We start from the raw sequence: 22,104 nt of genomic DNA on the forward strand, positions 1-22,104 counted from the left end.
CGAACCATTTATGAGCATTTACTACAAAAGATCGAGCCAGCTTCTGTTTTCGGCGAGGAAGGAATGGAGCCGGGTTCGGTCAACCGAACAGAGGGATCGGTCGACCGAATGCTCAAGAAACTTATAAAAAGTGCTCGAAGTCAGAGGCTAGAAAAAACTTTTCTGATAAACTCCTGTGTACTTCTGCAAGACTGCTCACGCGACAAGTCATCATCAACTTTGCAAGCAACTTCATATGATTGCCGACCGAGCTACAATTTACTACTACTTTTGTCGGTATAGCTTTACTTTTTGCACTACACTTTAATTCTATAAGATAGTAGAAGTGCTACTATCTTATATATCTGTACTTGTATGATTCACTTCTTTCCGAGGAGTTTGGAAAGAAGGATTATAGTGTTTTGCCCATCGGTGAAGTCAAGGACCGCGGGCCTTCGAGTAGGAGTCGAGCTAGGCTCCGAACGAAGTAAAAACACCTTGTCTCTTTTCTTATTTCCTCTGCACGACTTTGGTTTCAAAAGATTAAAAGAATAGTTTTTAAACGCGCGATATTCACCCCCCCTCTATCGCTTAAATCGATCCATCACTTCTGAGGCTGGCCCTGCCGCTCTGGAGCCCATTGAGAAAGAGCGGGCACCCTCTCCTCCTCCAGACAAATGTCTACGACTCTAGCGCAAACGTAAGAGAGTCGCTCCTTAAACCAGTCTTCTCCTCTTCACTCGCTTGAGCGGACTTCTTCCAAGCTTCCCAAAGTCCAACCGCAAACAGCCAGAGTTCCAGCTCAGGAGTCCCCTCAGGTGGCGGAAGTCCCGACCCCCACTCCTATACGGGTTTTGGCTCCTGAATAGGTTGGTCCTTCTACTGGAGACTAGCCTGGGGGCTTTGCATACCCTTCTCTACCTGCAGCCCCCTCGTCGTCATCTGCTAGCACCAGGGCTCGACCCCAAAGGAACGAATAGGATTTCATATCTTCCTGGCGCCTACCCTCTGAAGTCAAATCAGATCCTGTGGGGATTTCAGCAGAGACTGGTGACATTCCAGTCCGCGACAAAATTCAGCTGCTCGGCAACTTAGCCACCCTTTGGCGATCAGTCAACAAGTAGTTCTATGCCGGCTCTTGGTGGGAGAGTCTGGATCTAGCTTCCAAACATATTATATCGGTGAGTTTTTCCTTTTCTCGACTTAACTTTGACATTATTGCTGATTTTCTTCTTTTTATTGGGTAGGCCTGCTCCAGTGGCCTGTGCTTGACCCATTTTGCCGCTAACCTGCTTTGAGAAGTCGAGTCACTGAAGGCAAACGTCCGAGAATTGGAGTTGCCGCTGACTCCCTGCGACCCGTTTGACCCACTGGATTCTTATCTGCACGCGGCTGGGGAGTCTGCTCAGTCTGCCCGGGACCTGGCTCAGGAGTCCACTGAGAAGATAAAAGAGCTGCAAGTGACCTTGCAGACCAGCGACTCCAGGTTGAATTCGGAGGGGCAACATTGTCGTCAAATGGCAATCGAGTTGAAGGAGAAGGACTCCAAGATGGCCGCTCTTTCTACGGATTTGAAGGTACTCCAGGAGTCTCATAAAGCCTTGCAGAAAGACCTGGAAATTGCCCAGGCCGACCTGGTCGCCAGTGCTGACCGAGATAAAACGTTCAAGGCGCAGTGGGATCAGGATCAACCAAGTCTCTTCAGGCAGATCTCCATAAAGCACAGACGGAGGCTTCCGCCTTAAAGCAAGAGAAGGCGTTGACCCTAGCATCTACAGAGAAAGTGAAGGTGGAACTGGTGGAGTACCGATCAGGCGAAGGCGAGCGTCTCAAAGATTATAGAATCTCCTACATTAAGTCTCCCGTGTTCCAGAAGAAGATAGGGGATTTCGCCGACTAGATGCTCTGCTATGGGGGTGTGGGTGCAGTGCGCCAACTGTTTGAGCAAGGACTTCTTCGCTCCGCCCCCAGCTGACTTCCTGAACAGGGAGCGCCTGCTGGAAGAAGTTCCCGATGAAGCCTTCCCTTCTTTCGTGGACGACGATGATTTTCTAACTATTCAGGAACCTCCAAGTGATGTAACTCCCCTAGATCCCCAGCCTTGATGTTAAACTTTTTAATGTGTAGTCTTTTGGAAACTTCTTGTGTTTGAAGGTTATATAACTTTAGGAAATCTCCCAATCTGCCATTTCCCGATCTACCGTTTCTCGATCGACCGTTATCTGTAATCACTTATCTCTCGTCTATTATCCCTTTCCTGAGAATTCTGTTTCTTGTTTCTGAACTTAGGATATGCTTGTTTCCCGACTGATGATTTGCTTGTATCCCTCCTTGAGATCTGTTCAGTTCCGACCCGCTATCTGTTCGCCATCCGACCTACGATGTATTTGTTCTCCGACTTGGTATTTGTTTTGAGTTCAATGACGTTCTGACTAGTCTCGCTGACTTGGGACTTTGCTCGCTCAGTACCCCGAGTTGGCTCCCGAGCGGGGCTCACCCCTTTAGCTTAGCCAAAGTGAAACAAAAACAAAGTAGGAAAATCCCCAACGCTTCGTAATACTGTATTGTTCTTTCCCAAGGTAACTCATGATGACCCTCGTACTTCGCGCCTACTTAATGTTTCCCACCTCTTTTTCAATGCTTCGTTTTATGTGCCAATCGTGCCGCTCGCTTTTGCGTGAATATTCTAAACTGCCTTTATGGGGAGCCGTTTCCATGGCCATTTGACAGTTTTGTCCTCGTGGGTATCAGCTATAAATGGGCCGCCTCCACTTCCTCAAGGAATTTTTCGTCGGCTTCTTTTTGCTCTTGCTCCCTTGCTTTCTTCGACTCCTTGACTCCTTGTGCTCTCTGCTCCCTGCCTCACTATAAGAAAAACCCTCATAGACATCAGTGGAACAACAATGGTTTTAAGCAAAAACCGATGTCTTTGAGTATTTTACACCAGTTTTTCCAAAAATCGATGTTTATGAGCGCAGATTTTCGCTCATAGACATCGGTTTTTTAGCCGATGTCTATGAGCGCCTTTTTTTTCGTTAATAGACACTGATTTTAACAGCGGTTTTTAAAACCCGGTGTCTATGATAAATAAAATAATTTAATTTTTCCATCAATACTTAGCCAAAATTTACAACACTTCACTCTTCCCTCCAAACCTAAACCTTCCTCTTCCTAGATTGCGCCGTCCTTCCCCTTCCTAGATCGACGCCCCTTCCTCTCCCGATCAGGATCAACACACGACTCCCTCCCTTGTGAGGTCTGCGGAATGCCCCGCTTTCCCAAACGACCACATCCATATCCTCTTTCCCCTTCTCTTCTCCTCTCCCTTCCATCTTTGCCCTCTCGCGGGTTGCTCCATCTCTTAGGGTTTCTTCTCCTCATGCTTTCTGGTTTCTCCATTGATTCGTCAGCGGCCTTTTCCCCGGAAATCGTCTTGATTCGGTTGCTGTTTTCGCTGTTGGTGCCCGTATTTGGCTCCTCGGGGCTGCTCCTTCATCGTCTGCACTCATGGAGGCTCTCGTCAAATGCGGAGGTGATCCCTCGTTGATCCTTGTATGCTTAGCTTGTTTCTTAGTGTTTTCTTGGAGGAAATCGGTCGGCTCTGGGCTAGATTGAGTTTTGTTGGAATTTCTTCGCGCTGGTTGTTTTGATGGCTAGACTTTCTTTTGAGGGGTTTAAAGTTTGTTAAATTAAGGTGATGGTGTAGATCTATTAATATTTTTTAGTATTTACTTTTATTCTTGGTTTTGACTTCGCTTCTCAGGTCAGAGGTACAAATCTTTGATTGGTTTTGCTTCTGCTTCATTTTTTTTGGAGGGACAATTAGGGTTCTTTGTCCAAGAGTAGATTTTTTGCTATGCTTTTAAGGATATTGAACATAAGTTCATGTGTTTCGACTATAACTTCATAAGAAAAAGTGAAATAAGAAATTACACCATAGCGTCTTGTCTGTTTGTAGTGTGTTATGCTAATTACATAAATACTCTCACCTCCCTGGACTGAAAATCACCCTCTTGTCTTCATTGTCTCTGCAGACGTATGTGATAGAACATCCAGTGAATGCTTGTGCAATATCTCCACTTCTTGATCATGTAAGCAACTATTTGCTATAAAATATTTTCTGCTTACCTTCTCATTTGATTGATTCTGCTTTGTCAATTTCCAGTAGATGAAAGCAACCAAGCATGCAAGAAATGTGGAATTAAAAGTATCTACTTTACATAAACAAAGATATTTTCCTTTGTTTTGGTAGATTTGCCTTTTTTTTAAAGCTCCTCCCTATTGGTTTTATTTAGGTGGTTATTGAATTTTAGCAATTCATGTTTACAAAGATTTCACAATGAAGATTACTTAAATGATTATTTGTATTATATGTAGTACTGAATAAACTTGAATTGGTTTGGACCTTTTGATGTGATTAACAATTCAATTTTAATTATTGTTCCTATTTTCCTGTGTTTGTAAGAATTCTATTGTAATGTTTATTCCTATTTTTCTGCATTTGGATCCTCTGTATGAGTATGTTTTCCTTCGTAAATCAGTAGTCTTAACTCTTATCAGTTCACTTCTATTAATCTCTTGTTAATTCTTTGATACTCTTTCATATTATCCAATTTTCTGAGAAGATAATAACAATTTTATTTTGTAGAAGAATATGACACATTGCTAGCAGATTGTTCTAATACAAGTTGCATAACACCTAGTTTTCTGTAAGTCGTATGCATGTCTCATCTCAACCTCTTTGATAACAAGAAATTACTAATATAATTTTTGTAAGTTTTAGATAGATTGCAGAGAGAACTTGAAATACTATACTTGATTACCTTACAAATTTCACTGATATTTTCTCTATATTTTAGTCATTCTCTCAGTATTCCTAATCTAAATCAGGTTGTATTTATACACTTTGCTATTACACTTTACTATCTGTATCAGGATCTTGGTCAATTATCCCATCAATTTAATGGTTATTAATATTGAGGTAAAGTGTGGTAAAAGATTCTACTTGGGTGAGGAATTGACATGTCTTATCTGTATAAACGGTGGTTTTCTTTTTCAATTTTATTTGTGCAATTATGTGACATTTGTTTTTATTTGGCAATTTGTTATAGTATTTGTTCTGAAGTATGTGAAGATCAAATGTTATTTGTTACTTCTTCCATTGATATTCTGATTTTCTTTTGATGCCTTGGAGTTGGATAAATATTATTCCTTTTGCTTTGATCCTGTTTAATTTTTACCAAGATTGTGGTTATATCTAAGAGGTCAAGGAATATGCAGGCCAAGGTTCTAGGTGCTCTCTAGCCCACATTTTGCACCTCCTTTGAGCTGGAGCATTGTTTTTTTTTTTTGGAAGAATTCATGTTCCTTTTCAATCTCATGTTTAATGAACCTTTCAATAAATTAGTGTTAATGTATTCGGATCACAGAATGTGAATTCACATCTATTGATTATGTGGAAGTTTAATTATAATCATGCCTCCTCCATGCTGCTTAGATTTATGAGGTTTAAGAATGAAGGAAGAATCTTTCATTTTATTCTTTTGAAAATTTATTATGTTAATATAAGTAGAATCTTTTTGAAGACAGTGTGAATAAATTATTTTATATATTCCAAGAAAAATCATAATAATCTACTATACACCATGCATCACTATATTTAGCTTCTTTCAAATCAGTTATCGTATAACAGATTATTTCAAATTTGCAGATCAAAAAAGCTGAGCAAATAAGTAAAATTATGGTAAATGGTTTATTTTTGTAAAGCATTTGATCCCATGTATCTAAATTATTGGCTTATTCTTGTTTTCAGTGTTTTGGTTCCTGGTCATTTATGTTTTGATAAATTATGCAATTATATGGAATGATAGCAGAAAAAGTAGTGAGGAACTGATTTAAACAATACCTTAACCGTTGACTATTGGATTGAGGAATTGTTCTTTCTTTTAGCACACAGAACTCTGGTATTGCATTTTTAGGCAGCAGAGTTTTTTGAAAATCTCATTTATCATTGTTCTATTGAAATTTGTTTTTGGAAATTGAATGTAACTAAGCACAACACAGCATACTAACCATATTGAGAAAGATACTAGAATGGCAAAGTGGAGGTGACTGGATGTAGTTTGAAGTGGTTGCATACTGAAATTGTATATCTTTCCATTGAATGCCCTCAGTACTCATTGGGTTCCTTTTACTAAATGATCTATTGTTTCTTTTCTTTTTTGCTTTAATGAGCTCTACTTATGTTCTCCAACTAGTTGCGTGTTTCATCTTATCGCATATCCATGCTAATGATTATTTGCTAGCATGTTTAATCCTAACCACGAGATCAATAATTATTTTCATATGTTCCTTTGTTTGACATTGAGATACTAATTTTGGGTGTTGGTGCACCAAATGTAGTTTCTTATAATCGATGAAGCCGACCGAATATTGGAGGCTAACTTTGAGGAAGACATGGAGCAAATATTTAAGCGGCTGCCAAAGGTATGCTATTTAGTTCCCTTCAGTTTATAGTTATTACAGGAGTGTTGCAAAGTTGGCATCATGTTTTATAATTATCACATTCACTCCCTAATACGCAGACAAGGCAAACTGCTCTATTTACAGCTATCCAAACTAAGCAGGTTTCTATTTCTTTCTAACTACTATTCATAATCATTTTGGTTTTCATTTTCTTTAACTTATAAAAAAAAAATTGCAGGTTGAGGATTTTGCGAACTTGTCATTTAAGGAAAAGCCTGTATATGTAGGTGTTGATGATGGAAGGTCTGGTAATCTCCAGATTTATTTTATCATTGTTTTTACTCGGTTGTTTCGTCAATAGCAAGGTTGACACGAATTCATCTTTCTCAGGTGACCGTCGAAGGGTTGCAGTAGGGCTATTGTGTCGTGCCTAGCAATAAAAGGTTTCTGGTTTTGTATGCTTTTCTTAAGAGGAACCTTTCGAAGAAGATAATGGTCTTCTTCTCCTCATGCAATTCGGTCAAGTACCATTCTGAGCTTCTCAGATACATTCATGTCGATTGTCTCGATATCCATGGAAAGCAGAAGCAGCAGAAACGAACTAGTACATTCTTTGAGTTCTGCAAAGCCGAAAAGGGTATATACTGCTCTGCACTGATGTTGTTGCTCGTGGACTTGATATTCCTGCTGTGGTAAGTTAAACTTTGCTTTTATATTCATGCATTGTCTAATCTTAATGCCACATCTTGTTGATTGGCCATAGGACTGGATTGGCCAATATGATCCTCCTGATGAACCAAAGGTGCGAGTTTAACCAAATGGCATGGTACCCTTTAAGATTTCTTATAATAGATTATTTTGTTTTATTTTATTCAGGTAAGAAAATTGGAGAATCAATTAAATGGTGAGAGGACAGCCAAGAAGGATGTTGCAAAGTTCCAAAGCCTCCAGTGGCTCCTTTAAGATGGAAGCCTCCTTTACAAAGAATCACCAATCAGTTGTCACCCTCAAGAAGAATAGTTATGTGTAATTTGTGGATACTGACTTGATGTGTACAATATCTATTATCTTTTTATGTTGTAAGAAGAATATTTATGTGTTGGTTATATAGATATTGACTTGGTGTGTTTAGATACATCGGTGCATTTTTATTTGTGATTTTCTTAGTGAATTAATAATATTAACTTAATTTTATGATTTGCTTGGTGATAATATTGGTTTTTCACTATTTCGAAAATCGAATTTGTGTCGTTAAACTATACTGATATTACATCTATTTTTCACCGCTGCAAAACCGGTGTCATTAACTAATATTACATCGGTCGTATACCGCTGCTAAAACTGGTGTTATTAACATATAATATTACATCGATTTTACACCCGATGTCGTTAAGTGATACTATACTGGTTTTAACCCGATGTCTAAAATGGCAGACCTTTTACATCGCCTTCATAGACATCGGTCGAAAATGTAATAGACATCGGTGGAAAACCGATGTCTATGAGGGTTTTTGTTGTAGTGCCTCCTCCTTTTGTTCCTGACTTCCATTTAACTCCTCCTTATGGTCTTTCCTAACATTATCTCCCCCCCTGGAGTCTCTACTTTTAATGGCATGGATCTGGATGATCTTCACTTCACCTATGAAATCTCGAGAGACATGCATATCATCATTCCCAATACCTTGTACCAAGCCTCTACTCCTCCGACAGGTTATGCCACCTTTTATAAGGAACAGTTCGTGGCAGGGCTTCGCTTCCCTATCCATCCTCTGTTCTCTGATGTAAGCCGTTATTTCAAATTTTCTTTGGGCCAGCTGACCCCCAATTCCATAAGGATTCTGTGCGGCTTCGTAGTTCTATGCGAAGTTTGCAAACTTTCCTGGTCTGCCCGCTTATTCCACTATTTCTTCACTCCTCGCCAACATAGTGAGGGTCTGTTTCGCTTCCAGGGCCGCACCCAGACCACCAGGAAGGCATATTCGAGAAGAATTTTCATGGTGCAATCCAGGACTGGATGTAAATTCTTCTCGGATATGCCTTCCTCCAACAAAGGTTGGAAGTCTCGCTTTTTCTTTATATGGCTGCCCGAGTTGGTATCTTGGCCGACCCAGTGGCGTTCCACTCTTCCCACCGCTTTTGAATTGTCTGAACATAAGCACCAGCCTACCTGCTTCTTAGCTTCAGGGAAACTACAAGGAGTCCAACTTCTCTTGTCTATAATTTTACGAGAAGGCTTTCAACACTTTTTTGGACTCAGCCCGGTCCCAGCAGATATAGAAGCTCCTTTTGGTAAGATGTTGCTTTTCCTTCTACCAGTCTTCACTAACTGAGGTATTTCCTTCTTGCTTTGCAGAGGCTGCTATGTTCCGGGCCTACTCAAAGGGATCAGCCCGAGTGCCAAGCGACCTTCTGAAGGCTGTGGGTGAGGAGGTTGAGAAGGGCCTAGTTGCCCCTTCAGCTACTTCCTCTCATGAAATCGCGGAGGAGTCCTCAGAGTCCTCCACCCCATTACTTCTACCAGCAGGCCCTTCTGCGCCAGCAGGTCCTTCTGAGGCTGGCCCTGCCGCTCTGGAGCCCATTGAGAAAGAGCGGGCACCCTCTCCTCCTCCAGACAAACGTCTGCGACTCCAGCGCAAACGTAAGAGAGCCGCTCCTTCGACCCAGTCTTGTCCTCTTCACTCACTTGAGCGGACTTCTTCCAAGCTTCCTAAAGTCCAACCGCAAACAGCCAGAGTTCCAGCTCAGGAGTCCCCTCGGGTGGCGGAAGTCCCGGCCCCCACTCCTATATCGGTTTTGGCTCTTGAACAGGTTGGTCCTTCTACTGGAGACCAGCCTGGGGGCTCTGTGTCCCCTTCTCTACCTGCCGCCCCCTCGTCATCATTTGCTCGCATCAGGGCTCGACCCCAAAGGAACGAACAGGATTTCACATCTTCTTGGCGCCTACCCTCCAAAGTCAAATCAGATCCTGTGGGGATTTCAGCAGAGACTTGTGACATTCCAGTCCGCGACAAAATTTTGCTGCTCGGCGACTTAGCCACTCTTTGGCAATCAGCCAACGAGCAGTTCTGTGTCGCCTCTCGGTGGGAGAGTCTGGATCTAGCTTCCCAACATATTATATCGGTGAGTTTTTCCTTTTCTCGACTTAACTTTGACATTATTGCTGATTTTCTTCTTTTTATCGGGCAGGCCTGCTCCAGTGGCCTATGCTTGACCCATTTTGCCGCTGACCTGCTTCGAGAAGTCGAGTCATTGAAGGCTCGCGTCCGAGAATTAGAGTTGCCGCTGACTCCCTGCGACCCGTTTGACCCACTGGATTCTTATCTGCACGCGACTGGGGAGTCTGCTCAGTCTGCCCGGGACCTGGCTCAGGAGTTCACCGAGAAGATAAAAGAGCTGCAAGCGGCCCTGCAGACCAGCGACTCCAGGTTGAATTCGGAGGGGCAACGTCGTTGTCAGATGGCAACTTAGCTGAAGGAGAAGGACTCCAAGTTGGCTGCTCTTTCTGCGGATTTGGAGGCACTCCAGGAGTCTCATAAAGCCTTGCAGAAAGACCTGGAAGTTGCCCAGGTCGACCTGGTCGCCAGTGCTGACCGGGATAAAACGTTCAAGGCGCAGTGGGATCATGATCAGGATCAGGCCACCATCAAGTCTCTTCAGGCATATCTCCATAAAGCACAGACGGAGGCTTCCGCCTTAAAGCAAGAGACTGATGAGTTTGAGTAGTTAATTGATTGGGGACTCGATTGATTGTTCATCAGTCGATTGATGAGTTTGAGTAGTTAATTGATGACATTATAGTAGCGAACAAAATATTTTTGAGTCGACTACGACTCTCGACTATTTGAGCATATATTGACTCTTGAACATGTCGACTATTCATGGTCAAATAGAATTGCTAAGAGCGATTCTACAAGTGTAACGATCAAATTTAGTGAAACAATCAAATAATAATGATGATTAGTTGACTAATAGGTGAAAATTAACTTCAAAACAATATAGAAGATTTTTGGAGTCAATTTTTGGAAGTTCTGGAGGCAAAAGTGTTATAACATTTCCAAACTACAAAGCAACTAACAATGATTAAAAGCTAAGATTTAGTTTATAAATTATTTCATTTACATTTGATCTTTAGTTTTGGAGACAAACATTGCTGGTACAAGAATAGGTGTTGTAAAAAATTTCTCTGTCTTTGTATACTATACAGTAGGAGACAAGTAGTTGTGATTTCGCTAGGACTACAGGCCATGAAAAATTAATCCGATGTTCAAACCACATTAAATCAGTTTATCATTTTACTTGTCTTTTCTTTCGTGGAGTAGAAATTAAAAGTTCGGAACCACATTAAATCGGTTTATCTTTGTGCTTGTCTTCTCTATTATGGTGTATGTTTTTATTTCCCCTACATATTGAGGTATTATAGATAAGCACGCAATCGACGAAAGTTTTAAATCACTATTGTCGCCAACCATCTCAGCATTTATATGATAATATTGACACTATCCGATGAGCATTCTATAAATTAATTAAATTAATTATAAATTAATTTAATAACCGAATCGAAATAAAGTTGACTAAAATCAAATTAAAAATTAATTATTTCAGTTAATATCGAATTAATTAAATTTATTTTAAAAATAATTTAATAATTCATATAAAATTAATACTAAATTAATTAAATGGTCACGATTGTACCTGACATTATTTACCTTGCAGAAGTCCGTGTAGTACTCTCGTTTACGTGGAATAAAAAAAATATTATTTTAAAAAAATATTAAAGGAATTATGTAATTTATCAAAATTTCTATTTGATCATTAATTATATAAAGTAGATTACTAAAAAACAAATCCGATCTTACCTTCAGAACTCCTTAAAAAAAAAACCGTAAAAAAAATAAATTCAACTAACCTCGTTGGATATAATAACCGATCCGGTCCATAAAATTTTTACATCGACTACTAAAAGATAAATCAAAAAACACTCACAACAGACGATCAAGAAATCCAACATCATTTGATTAAGCACCCCATTTGAAAAAAAAATTCTTATAAATTCACTATAACTGAAAATAAAATCATGAATGTCTGAATGACAATCTAAATATCCTACCATTGTACCATAATCTTAGTGACACCTTTGGAACTACTTAAGGTCACTGCTAAGTTTATTATTGAATTACTGCTCAACATAAAACTTAGAAAGTTTATCATATCCATTGATTGATATTAAATTCACATAACAGAATTCAGCCCTGAATTTGTTGCTCAGGTAAAGATAATTTCAATAATTGTTAGATAGCATAAAAAAAAACCCTAAATCAGTAGTCCAAAGAAGTTAAAAGAGTCACTATGATAATTACACAGAGTTCTTTGTGCATCTGATAAATTTGAGATTAAAATAAACGAATATTATTGAAAGCAATTTAATAAATTGATACCTCAAAATATTTTAGATTCACATGGATGACACATTTTTTTTTTTTAATAGAACCATTAAAAGTGCCTCAGCATAAATAGATAAGCACTTTCATTTGCTAAGCAAGGTCTTAGCTTATATACAGATTGCAAAGATTGCTTGGCTGAAACCTCAAACAAGATTAAAAAATGTTGGAAATTAATTTCTAATTGCCTTTGTTAATCACCAATAAACATCAACCTGATTGATTAAGTCTCAATCCATGAAATATGACTCACAATTTTATATCCAAAAGGAATACTTTCTATGCTAAAGAAAAAATAATTTGTATCAAAAGATCACCAAATGTTCACAGATTTTTCATCCAAATACGCACAAAAGCAAGACCAACTGTTGATATTGAAACAATAGTACCAACGCAGTATTTTATAACATCGTACTTTGCAGTCTCTAATTGTGTTCTCAATGAGTGAATTTCCTAATGAACAATAAAAAAAATAAATCAAATTATTAACATTAAATAAACGAAAACTATCAAAATATACTGTTATGAAGTACTTTACCCGGTCAAGTTTATTAGTGAGTTCATTGTTTTCAGTAGCCTGCGTAGCTAGTTCATCACGTATGCGCCTAAATAAAGAAAAGAAAAGTTTTAGGAAAGTTAAGCACAATCTGTTGTAGTACATTATAAACTTAATGTTATTCTACTAATAAATGCATAGCCTTTTAGACATTCCCAGAAAGCAAAAATGATTTAGAAACATGATACAAAAAACACGATTATAATGAATGCTGAAAGGTAATTTATAAAAAATCTATATTAGATTATAAATCAACACGCTTGGTGATTAATTTATTATTTCTAAAGCAAATCTACCAAGTTTAAACCAACATTAACAACCTACTAGTTCAAAGTAGAATAGTGCCTTCAATAAATACAAAACAAAGCAAACTTAAAAAAAAACTTATGACAAAAAACATAAACCAATTTATTACCCTCTTTCAAGATTTAAATCCAAACGATGTCCGGCAGTAACTTTATCCACTTCATATCTGCCCAAAATAAATCAATAATTAAATTTCATCATGATAGAACTTGAAATTTTAGTGCAATTACTTTATTGATGTATTAAAAATTTAAATATCAATCACACCTAAGTTCACTTCGCAATTTCTCAATATCCCCTTGAAGTTTTCCAGTCTCTCGTTGCAAAGATGAAAAATGATGCTCCTGTAATCAAAAGATAACTTATAAGTGTAATTAACAATGATAAGATAATAAGGTTTGAATGAAAAAATAGAATTACATCATTGGTAAATTTAGCATTTTTTAAATAACATTATGAAATGCCATAAAAAAATATAATAAAATAATCTAATTAATTGACAGTTATTTGACAATAACCATTTTAACCAAAAAATAGAACTACTAATATTATTAGTCATGAAATAAAATAATATTATTTTTAGAGACATTGATTCACTACTTTGATATTTATAAAAGATTAATCAAATTCTAATAATAAAATTGTATGATTAATGACAATTTCAATTGTAAAGACAATGTCATTGAGTCTAAATACAAAAGTACAATAAAAATTAAGGCTAAAAAATTAAATCTAATCTTCAAACTAAACTAGGACATAAAGATAGAAGCCTAAATACAATCCAACGTCACTTAAATCTGAAATATTATCATAATCATAATTTTATACTACCTAAAAGCTCAGCTCAAGTAAAACATATAGCAGTATAGCATGATAAAACATGGTAGAGGGATAAATAATCCATTTACCCACTCAAATACTTAAGACATAATTGTTGTAGAATTTAATTTGCATTATTAATAAATCATTTGTAATTTGATAACCTTTTATTCTATTTTTCACAACAATAAGGCAAAATGAACAAACAACATAAGTCACTATCATATTAAGATTTGAAAATTTTCACAGCCTAAACTCAAGCTTGGCATGAGGTTCAAACTCCAAAGCACCTTTATGCATTTTTTTGATTACATCTCTTTCCCCAAAACTAAATTCTCATTTCACATTGAAACTAGGGATAATTGGCTACATACATTCAACATGATTGGAGGCATTCACTAAAAAAAAAAAAAATAATTGTTGCGTATAGCATGAAGGGATTATTTGGTAAAGAATCTCCCTTTTAGAATTTCATAATGATGACAAACTAATAAACAACAATTGTGAAGATAACATTAGGAAATAACTATGACTCAAAATAGATACACTTTGTATATTTTCAACACAACATCTAAATATATTTCTCTAACCCAAGGCATTCTCTAATTTGTGGGGAGATAAAAGGCCACTTGACTTTATACAAGTAACCATAATAACAGAAAAAAAAGGCAAAAACATTTGTACCAACAAATAATAAACTAACTAATGACAAAATGAAGTTTTGATCTAATCTACCAATGCTTAACCTATACATAAAAATAGAGTTTAAAACTATGCCAAGCCATAATTTTTTCAAAAACAAAAAATTTATAAATAAAAATTCCTAGCCTTAAATCTTCACAATGAACCAGTTATGTATGAAAATTTCAATTATCAGTGGGCAAGTAAAGTATTATACATGAAAATTTCAAATAAATGATAATGACTAGCAGACCAATTAGTTAAGAAGTAAAATACTAGCATGAACTTCTATAATATAAATCAACTAGTTGGAAAGTAAAAATATTAACATGAACTTATTAAGTATATGATTCCGAGAAAGAATGTTGACAATAAGTAGTGTCGACAAAATAATGATGCTATAACATATTTTAGAGTTCATAAGAATCATATAAGTTGTAACTTTTTATACACAAAACACTTTAATGGACAAAAAAAAATTCAATTAGCTAAATACAAATATTAAGAATCAAACAAATAAAAAAGAATAACTATTTATGGCATGGTAATCTTCAAAATAGATAAAATTATTTGTCAATTAGTTAAACAAAGTATGAGATATATCTACACTTATTACCTGAGTGCTCTTTATTTCAGACTTGAATTTTGATAAATTAGAATCTTGAATCATCTCAATCTATATAAAACATTAAATAAGTTATCAATTTTTGTAAATAATGACATAGTAAACCTAAAAAAATAAATAAAAAGAGAAGTCATAAACCTTATCCATCTCAGATTTTGATACAAATGACTGTATCACGTTCTCTAAACTATCATTCAAAGTCTCTGTGATAGTTGATGTGATAGCCTCTGCTTGCTTAGTAGGCAATCCTTGTGTTTCTAATTTCCTAACCTGCAAAAATTCAAACACTTAGTCACCTGTAAAACGCCATATGCAAATATAATACAGTGTATAGAACCAACCAAAGCTAACGTGTCCACAAGGTAAACTCTATTTACTCTATTTCCATTAGTCTTCACAAGCTGCGAAGAGAAGTGTCGTAAGAGTGGAGAAGAATCGGATAAATGAAAATCAACGGGCCGCATCAACGACAAACAATGAAACCCTAGATTAACACCGCCTCTCCTAAAAATGAGGGATGCGAGGGATACACGTGGCATTGATATATGCAAAAACGATATAGAAGAGAAGCTAAAAAAGAGGCAATGCTTCTAATCCCTTTGCTGTGAAACTTTAGGAGAAAAGGGAGGTGGCGAAGTTTCAGGAGAAAAAAAGGAGGCAACGGCCGCGGCCCTTGTGAAACACCAGGAGAAAAAGGAGGCGGAGGCGGCGGCAGCGGCAGCGGCGGCTCTCGTGGAGCTCCCGGGGAAGAAAAAACAAAAAAGGATGCGGCCTAGCCCTAGGAGAAATGAGAGGCGGCGAGCGCCACTCTCCTCAGAGGATCGCTACTCAAATTATGATTTATGATTGCAAATATATAATATTTATTATAGTATTGTTTATTTCATTTATTGTATTGCTGACACAACATACAACATAAAACATAAAACAATTTTAACTTTTTATCTTTTCAAACGTAATCTAATTTTACTATTTCCATCGCTTTCTTCTCACTATAATTTTCCATCGTTCTCTCCTTTACTTTATTTTCATATTAATTTTTTTATAGAATAATCGTATTAGTATCGAATAATATTATTTAATTATTTGATAATAAATATTCATTTTATATAATTTATCCGTGCACAATGACTAGTATCAATAATTTACTACGTGACGTGACGAGCAAAGCCATCCATTCTTAATTTCACTCTCTATCGGAGCAAAATAAGGGAGGAGATTGACGGATTAGCACATAAGGAAATGAGAATTAGGGCATCTCAAAAACAAAATTGGGTTCGAAATTTCGAACTCAGCTCCTTATTTTCGTTGACACGTCAGTAAAAATAAGGAAAGAGAAAATTAAGAACCTCATAAAAAAAATGCCCTTAGGTCATGCAACGGTAAAGTCTCACATAAATTTTCCACGTAATGATCTAGCAGTCTTAATAATTCAAATGCGGAATACAAATTTTTTACTCTCCAAATTTTGAATTCTAGAGAAGTCCAAGGTATATGTTTGCCACTGCACCATAGTCACGTGGTGCATGATATTTTTATTTTTAAAATATCATGCATCCACGATCTATCCATTAATTACTCGTTCCCATAATCCCGCTTGAATTCGACGTGTAATTGTCAGGGTGCCTAACTGTTGACTTTCGACGCACACATCGCCAACCCTTTCTCAGGCTTTCCCTTCCCATGCTTCAGCCATTACCATCAGAACAGATGACTCCAAAAATATGTTCAGGCCAAGTATCTCTCACTGAAGTGACCCGACATCCCATGATCGAAGCATCCTTGTCTTCTACTCGCTGTCAAGTATTCATCACCATTACTCGCATCCCATCGATTCCGCCAGCAACTGCAACAGGGCATGTACGACATTTCTTCCGTTTTGCCACCGAGTTTTCTCTTTCGGACCATATATAACAACACAGCGAGAAGCCAACGAAGAGCATTCAATTATTTCTCAGCTCTATTCCCCCACTTCTTGTTTCACTTCAAACTCGATTAGTTCCAAGGAAGAATGTCGATCGTACGAGTACTCGAGTCTTGATTCCATGTTCCATAGGCGTCCAGATCGGGAGGAGAAAGTGACAGAGCAGGGAGTAGTGCCGATAAATAGCTAGCCTAGTAGAAGTAGAGGAGTACTCCATGCTTCCATAGCTATCCATGGCTAATTACTTGAAGAGTGGGATGAGGAAGCTGCAGAGAAGGCTGCAGGGTGGCTTTAGGAAGGAGGAGCGAGTGCCGGATGACGTGAAGACAGGCCACGTCGCGGTGCACGCCATGGCGGTCGAGGGCCGCGAGCTGCAGAGGTTCATCGTGGAGGTGACTGAGCTGGGGCGGCCGGAGTTCATGAGGCTGCTGGAGAGAGCGGAGGAGGAGTTCGGGTATGAGCAGGAGGGCGTGCTGGTCGTGCCTTGCTGTGCTGATGAGCTCCAAAAGATACTTAATCACAATTAATTACTGGTGTGACTTAATTAATTAATCACAATCATATATATGCACAATTAATAGTCCTTGGTCAGCTGTCTTGCTCTCGTATATCATTCCAAGTTTCATGCTAGATGTCTCAAAGTCAAATGGATTATGCCTTGACTTCAATTTGATAGTTTGACGTCCTCTCATGAATGAATACATACAAATGTCAACCTATTACTTTAGGAAGACATGTTGAATTCCTCTAATTAATCACTCGATGATGATTATTATTATACTTGTATATATATGTTATATATCCACCTATGACACACATCAACCCTTATTTGATTTTGCATATATAAATAATAAATTCATCTGCATAAACCATTCTTTACTATTTTTGTTCAGTTTAGATAATCGTGATACTCTAGAGGTTGGCACTATAACAGACTTCGGTGCGATCTCATTTCACTACAAAAAATATAAAAAATAGAGACGGATTTTTTCTATCTCTAAATGAATTTTGCGACGGAAAGTGTTTCGTCGGCCATATATAGGTCGTTACTACATTACCGACGGTGATTTAGACATCCGTCGAAAAATTTATTGACGGATATTTAAATTTATATCGCTAAAAGTCAAACGGAACAATATTTAAATGTCCGTCTCTATAAGCGATTAAATATTTAAATATTCGTTTCCAATAGAAACGGATATTTAGACAAACCGTCGCAAAATAGCGACAGCATATTTAAAATCTGTCACTATTTGCGACGGAATATTTAAAAATTCATCGCTATTTACCCTCTGTTTGGATAGGGTGAGGTAAGGTTCATTAATGGAAGAGGATGGAAGGGGAAGGGAGGGGAAGGGAAGGAAAGTAATATATTTATCTTGCCCTTGTTTGGAAGGGAGGGAAAGTTCAAAGGGATGGAAATGAAGGTTAAATATATAAATTTACAAAAATATCCTCTTATTTTTTTAATAAATCTGCATGTGAAAATATAAATAAGGATAAAATTGAGATAATTTTTCCTTACCCTTCCTTACCCCCCAATTTGGGGTGTAAGGAATTTCGCTGATTCCCGAGCATGCAAGGGGAAACTTTACCCTTCTCTCCCCTTCCCCTTCATTGCTCACTCTCTCCCAAACAAGTGTAAAAATTTTGTTTACCCATATTTCCCTTTCCCTCCCCTTTACTCACCTCCTCCCAAACAGAGGGTTAGTGACGGATTGTTAAAATATCCGTCGCTATTTGGTTATTTAATTTTATAAATATCGTTCATATCGTCCGTGATATTAGTGACGAAAAATTGACTTTATGTCGTTAATAACGACGGAATTTAGAAATAAACCGTCGCTAATAGCGACGGAAAGTCAATTTTCCATCGCTAATTTATTGTTCAGGTTTCCTGATTCTCTTTTTTTTTAAAGTTTTCCTTGTTTACATATTAATAAAAATCAGTACACATCAAACTCATAATACTTAACAACAAACCTTACTACACATCAAAAATTACATTATAACAAACTCACAACACATCACAAAAAGCACAACAATCTAGTTGAACTAAACTGAACTAGATACATAATAGTAAAATCCAAACACATGTCCGAGTCTAATACAAGATAAAGTTTCTCCAATAGATCGTAATCCAATACAATACATTCTAAGCAAAATAAGGAACTATCGCTTCTACGTCCTGCATGAAATATTATTAAGATTAGTTGTGAATAGAAAATGCGATATTAAACTATGAAGGATAAGCTATTTATAAACTAATAAGTAGTTTAGCTAACGAATATTTTTAAAAATACATGTCAAATATGAAATATATAAGTCTATCATATATGCATATAATTATTAACAAAAAAATATATTATTTTTTAATTGAATTAAAGGTTAAGATAAATTATATATACCTCAAAATAATATACTATGTAGGGGACTCATTAGGATCCTGTGTGTCCTAGGACTCCAAATGATGTGGGGCAATCATATGTGAATTCGGAGATAACGTCGCTGTAAATACTTGCATATGACAAACTATTGTCTTAGTCTGAGTCTGTCACCGCCGCATGTCTCGTATCTCTATGTCCCTCCCGACCATTGTCTGCTCCAATGACGATAGTCGCGTTTGCAAGTCCTCATTTTCCTCCCACAATTCTCATACCTCACTAGATGAGGAAGAGGAAGTAGGACAATCCCTGATCCCTGGAGTCCTCATTCGCTCATACATAACTTTGGCCTGAGAGTCAAGCCCATAGAGGAATGTCTTCTTCTTTCCACCGATGACATCATAATAAATGTCATTAACTGCATCAGTGGAAAGAGGTTGTGACTCCTCTCCCTCTGCATTAGGTTGAGACACCTCAACAACCCTAGTGGTCATTGCTTCGTATGCCAAAATAATATTTTTAGTAACCTCCACATAAAGTGTGCAATTATATTCACGAAATTTAATATACTTATGTTAATTGTTGAGGAATGCTCATCAACAAATGACTCATCCTTCTTCTTATAAGTTTTATTAAATATCTCCCAACAAGTGGGAGGTCTCTGTAATTTAGCTGTCCGTGTACAAAAAATACAAATACATTGCAAAGGAGGAAAATATTGTATCAAGATGTTTCCACACTGGTGAATCATAAGAATGACACATTTATCGCCCTCGTGTACATGGTTTTGATGCCACCTCATGTGACTTGCTGTTGTGGTAGATGATTACAAAAAAAAGGTAGATCCGCTACCTTAGCGGCCCCCCTAGTGCCGACCCCACGGATATGGAGGGAGGTTCATGCAGGTACACAGGCCATAGGCGCATGGCGGGGTAAACCCCAGGTCGTCAGTTTCTGAGAATCGACCCCTGACCATTACGCTAGAGATACCATGCGCCCACCGTCTGCGCTACGCCCTGGGAGTTGTGGTAGATGATTACAGGCGTTGGAGCCTAGCAGTTAACGGGAAGTAATACATGACTTTCAAGGGAATATTTTTCTTCTTCTTTCCAAACATGAGACTACTCTACTTATAACGAGGCTGATTACAAATTCTGTATTCCATCAGTTCGCTATCTCCATTCCAAAAGATCATGCAATTATTGATACAATAATGAATATTCTCTACTGGTAAACCCAAATTTCTAATCAATTTCTTTGTATTGTAGAAGCTATCAGTCATGCAATTATAAGTGAGAAGCAACTCTGACATCAATTGATATATTTCATCATAACATCGTTCAGAGAAATGATGTTCTACCTTCATATTCAATAATCTTGCAGTAGTTGATAGTTGAGAATAGCCAGAAGGAATGCCTTACCACAATTCTCTCTCACTAGCCTTCAACATGTCATGCATTTTCTAAACTTCTAGCGTAGGTGTTTCCTCTATGTTTGATTGATCATATGCATTCATTGCATTATAAACCATTGATTGTATTGCATTTACATCAACAAATGATTCCTCTGGAGCAATCGGGTAGGACGATGAAGCAATGGAAGGTTTAGTTTCTTCAAATACGTACGACTCTCCATCACAATACTAGTTGTAATAATTTGAAACAAATTCATATCTACATATATGAGTTTTCATTGTATCCTCATCACGGAAAGCCGTATTTCTATATCTACATTGATTACATGGATAGTTTACAAACATTAAAATAATTCTATATCTTCGTCACTTTTCAAACATTCTGGATGAGACTTAGCAAAGTTCACAAACTCTTCAACCCCAGCAAAAAATTCTTGACTAATAAATCCATTTTCTAACCTATTGTACATCCAAGCCTTGTTCATATATATTGTATCCTAAAGGGAATAAAATTTGAATTATGGTTAATCATGTCAAACTAAACATTATTATATTTTCAAACATAGTTAATCATGCACGTAATATCAATATGGTTAATCATGCAGGTAATATCAATCTAATAGTTATCTAAATAAGAAATATAGTATCTAAATAAATAGCATGTATATACACATAAAAAATATACTAGTAGAGTATTTACATGATTGTGCAAGAGAAAAATAATCTGCTAGCCCCGAAGTAACTCTGCCAAAGGCAGCCGGTCGTAGTCGCGGCCTGCCAGAGGTTGCTGGCTATGGCCGTGGCATGTAAGAGGCTGCTGGTCGAGGTCGTGGCCTGCAAGAGGTTGTTGGTCGCGACTGTAGTCTGCCAAAGGCTGCCGACCGCGACCTGGCAGAGGCCGCTGAGAGAGGCCAAGCAAAGGTCATTGAGCGCGACCAAGCAGAGGCCGCTGAGTGCGCCCAAGCAAAGGCCGCTGGCCGCGACTAGGTAGAGGTCATCAATCATGTCCAGGCAGTGCTTGGCGGGGGTAAGGAAGAGAAGTCAGAGGAGGAGAATGTACCTTAAGTCGGAGAAAGAGAAGTCGGCGGAGTAATCGCCAGAGCAACAAGAGAAATGATGTGAAGAGAAAACCAATGCGTAAGGAAGATCGGCAGCGATTGTGCCCTACTATCCCAAATATTGTGATAGAAATTTAATCCGTCGCTAATAGTGATGGACGACGGATAATTAAATACTCGTCGCTAATAGCGATGGATAATTAAATATCCGTGGCTATTAGAGACGAATTACATTATCAGATTTAGAAGGCAGAAACATATGCAGATAACACTAAGCGACTTATTATCCATCACTAATAGTGACGGATAATTATTACCCTTCGCTATTAACGATGGATTAAATAAATCATCAGATTTAAAGGAAAAAAACATATGCATATAGCACAAAGCGACCGATATTTAAATATCCGTCTCTATTAGTGACAAAATAATTAAATATCTGTCGCTATTAGCGA

At 37.5% G+C, this 22,104-nt stretch overlaps 2 protein-coding genes and 1 long non-coding RNA gene across 3 annotated transcripts; 2 read left to right on the forward strand and 1 right to left on the reverse strand.

Annotated features, from left to right (window-relative positions):
- Positions 1-5,687: 5,687 nt before the first annotated feature.
- On the forward strand, positions 5,688-6,591 carry LOC122017998. The gene is made up of 3 exons (XR_006121520.1): positions 5,688-5,722; positions 6,382-6,465; positions 6,564-6,591. It is a non-coding gene; the product is annotated as an uncharacterized LOC122017998 (long non-coding RNA).
- A 5,455-nt stretch (positions 6,592-12,046) lies between these two features.
- On the reverse strand, positions 12,047-15,694 carry LOC122017962 (protein FMP32, mitochondrial-like). The gene is made up of 7 exons (XM_042575690.1): positions 15,211-15,694; positions 15,008-15,139; positions 14,861-14,920; positions 13,012-13,088; positions 12,854-12,910; positions 12,421-12,487; positions 12,047-12,335 (listed from the first exon to the last, which is right to left on the reverse strand). The coding sequence occupies exons 1-7, from the start codon at positions 15,406-15,408 to the stop codon at positions 12,207-12,209; spliced, it is 720 nt and encodes a 239-aa protein (XP_042431624.1). The 5' UTR covers positions 15,409-15,694; the 3' UTR covers positions 12,047-12,206.
- A 1,332-nt stretch (positions 15,695-17,026) lies between these two features.
- LOC122013750 (auxin-induced protein 15A-like) lies at positions 17,027-17,320 on the forward strand. Its single transcript, XM_042569977.1, has one exon. The coding sequence runs from the start codon at positions 17,027-17,029 to the stop codon at positions 17,318-17,320; it is 294 nt and encodes a 97-aa protein (XP_042425911.1).
- The last annotated feature ends 4,784 nt before the right edge of the window (positions 17,321-22,104 follow it).

This window comes from Zingiber officinale, chromosome 8B (assembly GCF_018446385.1).
Source record: "Zingiber officinale cultivar Zhangliang chromosome 8B, Zo_v1.1, whole genome shotgun sequence".
NCBI lineage: Eukaryota > Viridiplantae > Streptophyta > Magnoliopsida > Zingiberales > Zingiberaceae > Zingiber > Zingiber officinale.

Coding starts and splice junctions, on each gene's coding strand:
- LOC122017962 (XM_042575690.1), bottom strand. CDS start 15,408: ATGCCACGTGTATCCCTCGCATCCCTCATTTTTAGGAGAGGCGGTGTT. Junction 13,089..14,860: donor CTGAAATAAAGAGCACTCAG/GTAATAAGTGTA, acceptor TTTTGATTACAG/GAGCATCATTTTTCATCTTT. Junction 12,336..12,420: donor TCACTAATAAACTTGACCGG/GTAAAGTACTTC, acceptor ATTGTTCATTAG/GAAATTCACTCATTGAGAAC.
- LOC122013750 (XM_042569977.1), top strand. CDS start 17,027: ATGGCTAATTACTTGAAGAGTGGGATGAGGAAGCTGCAGAGAAGGCTG.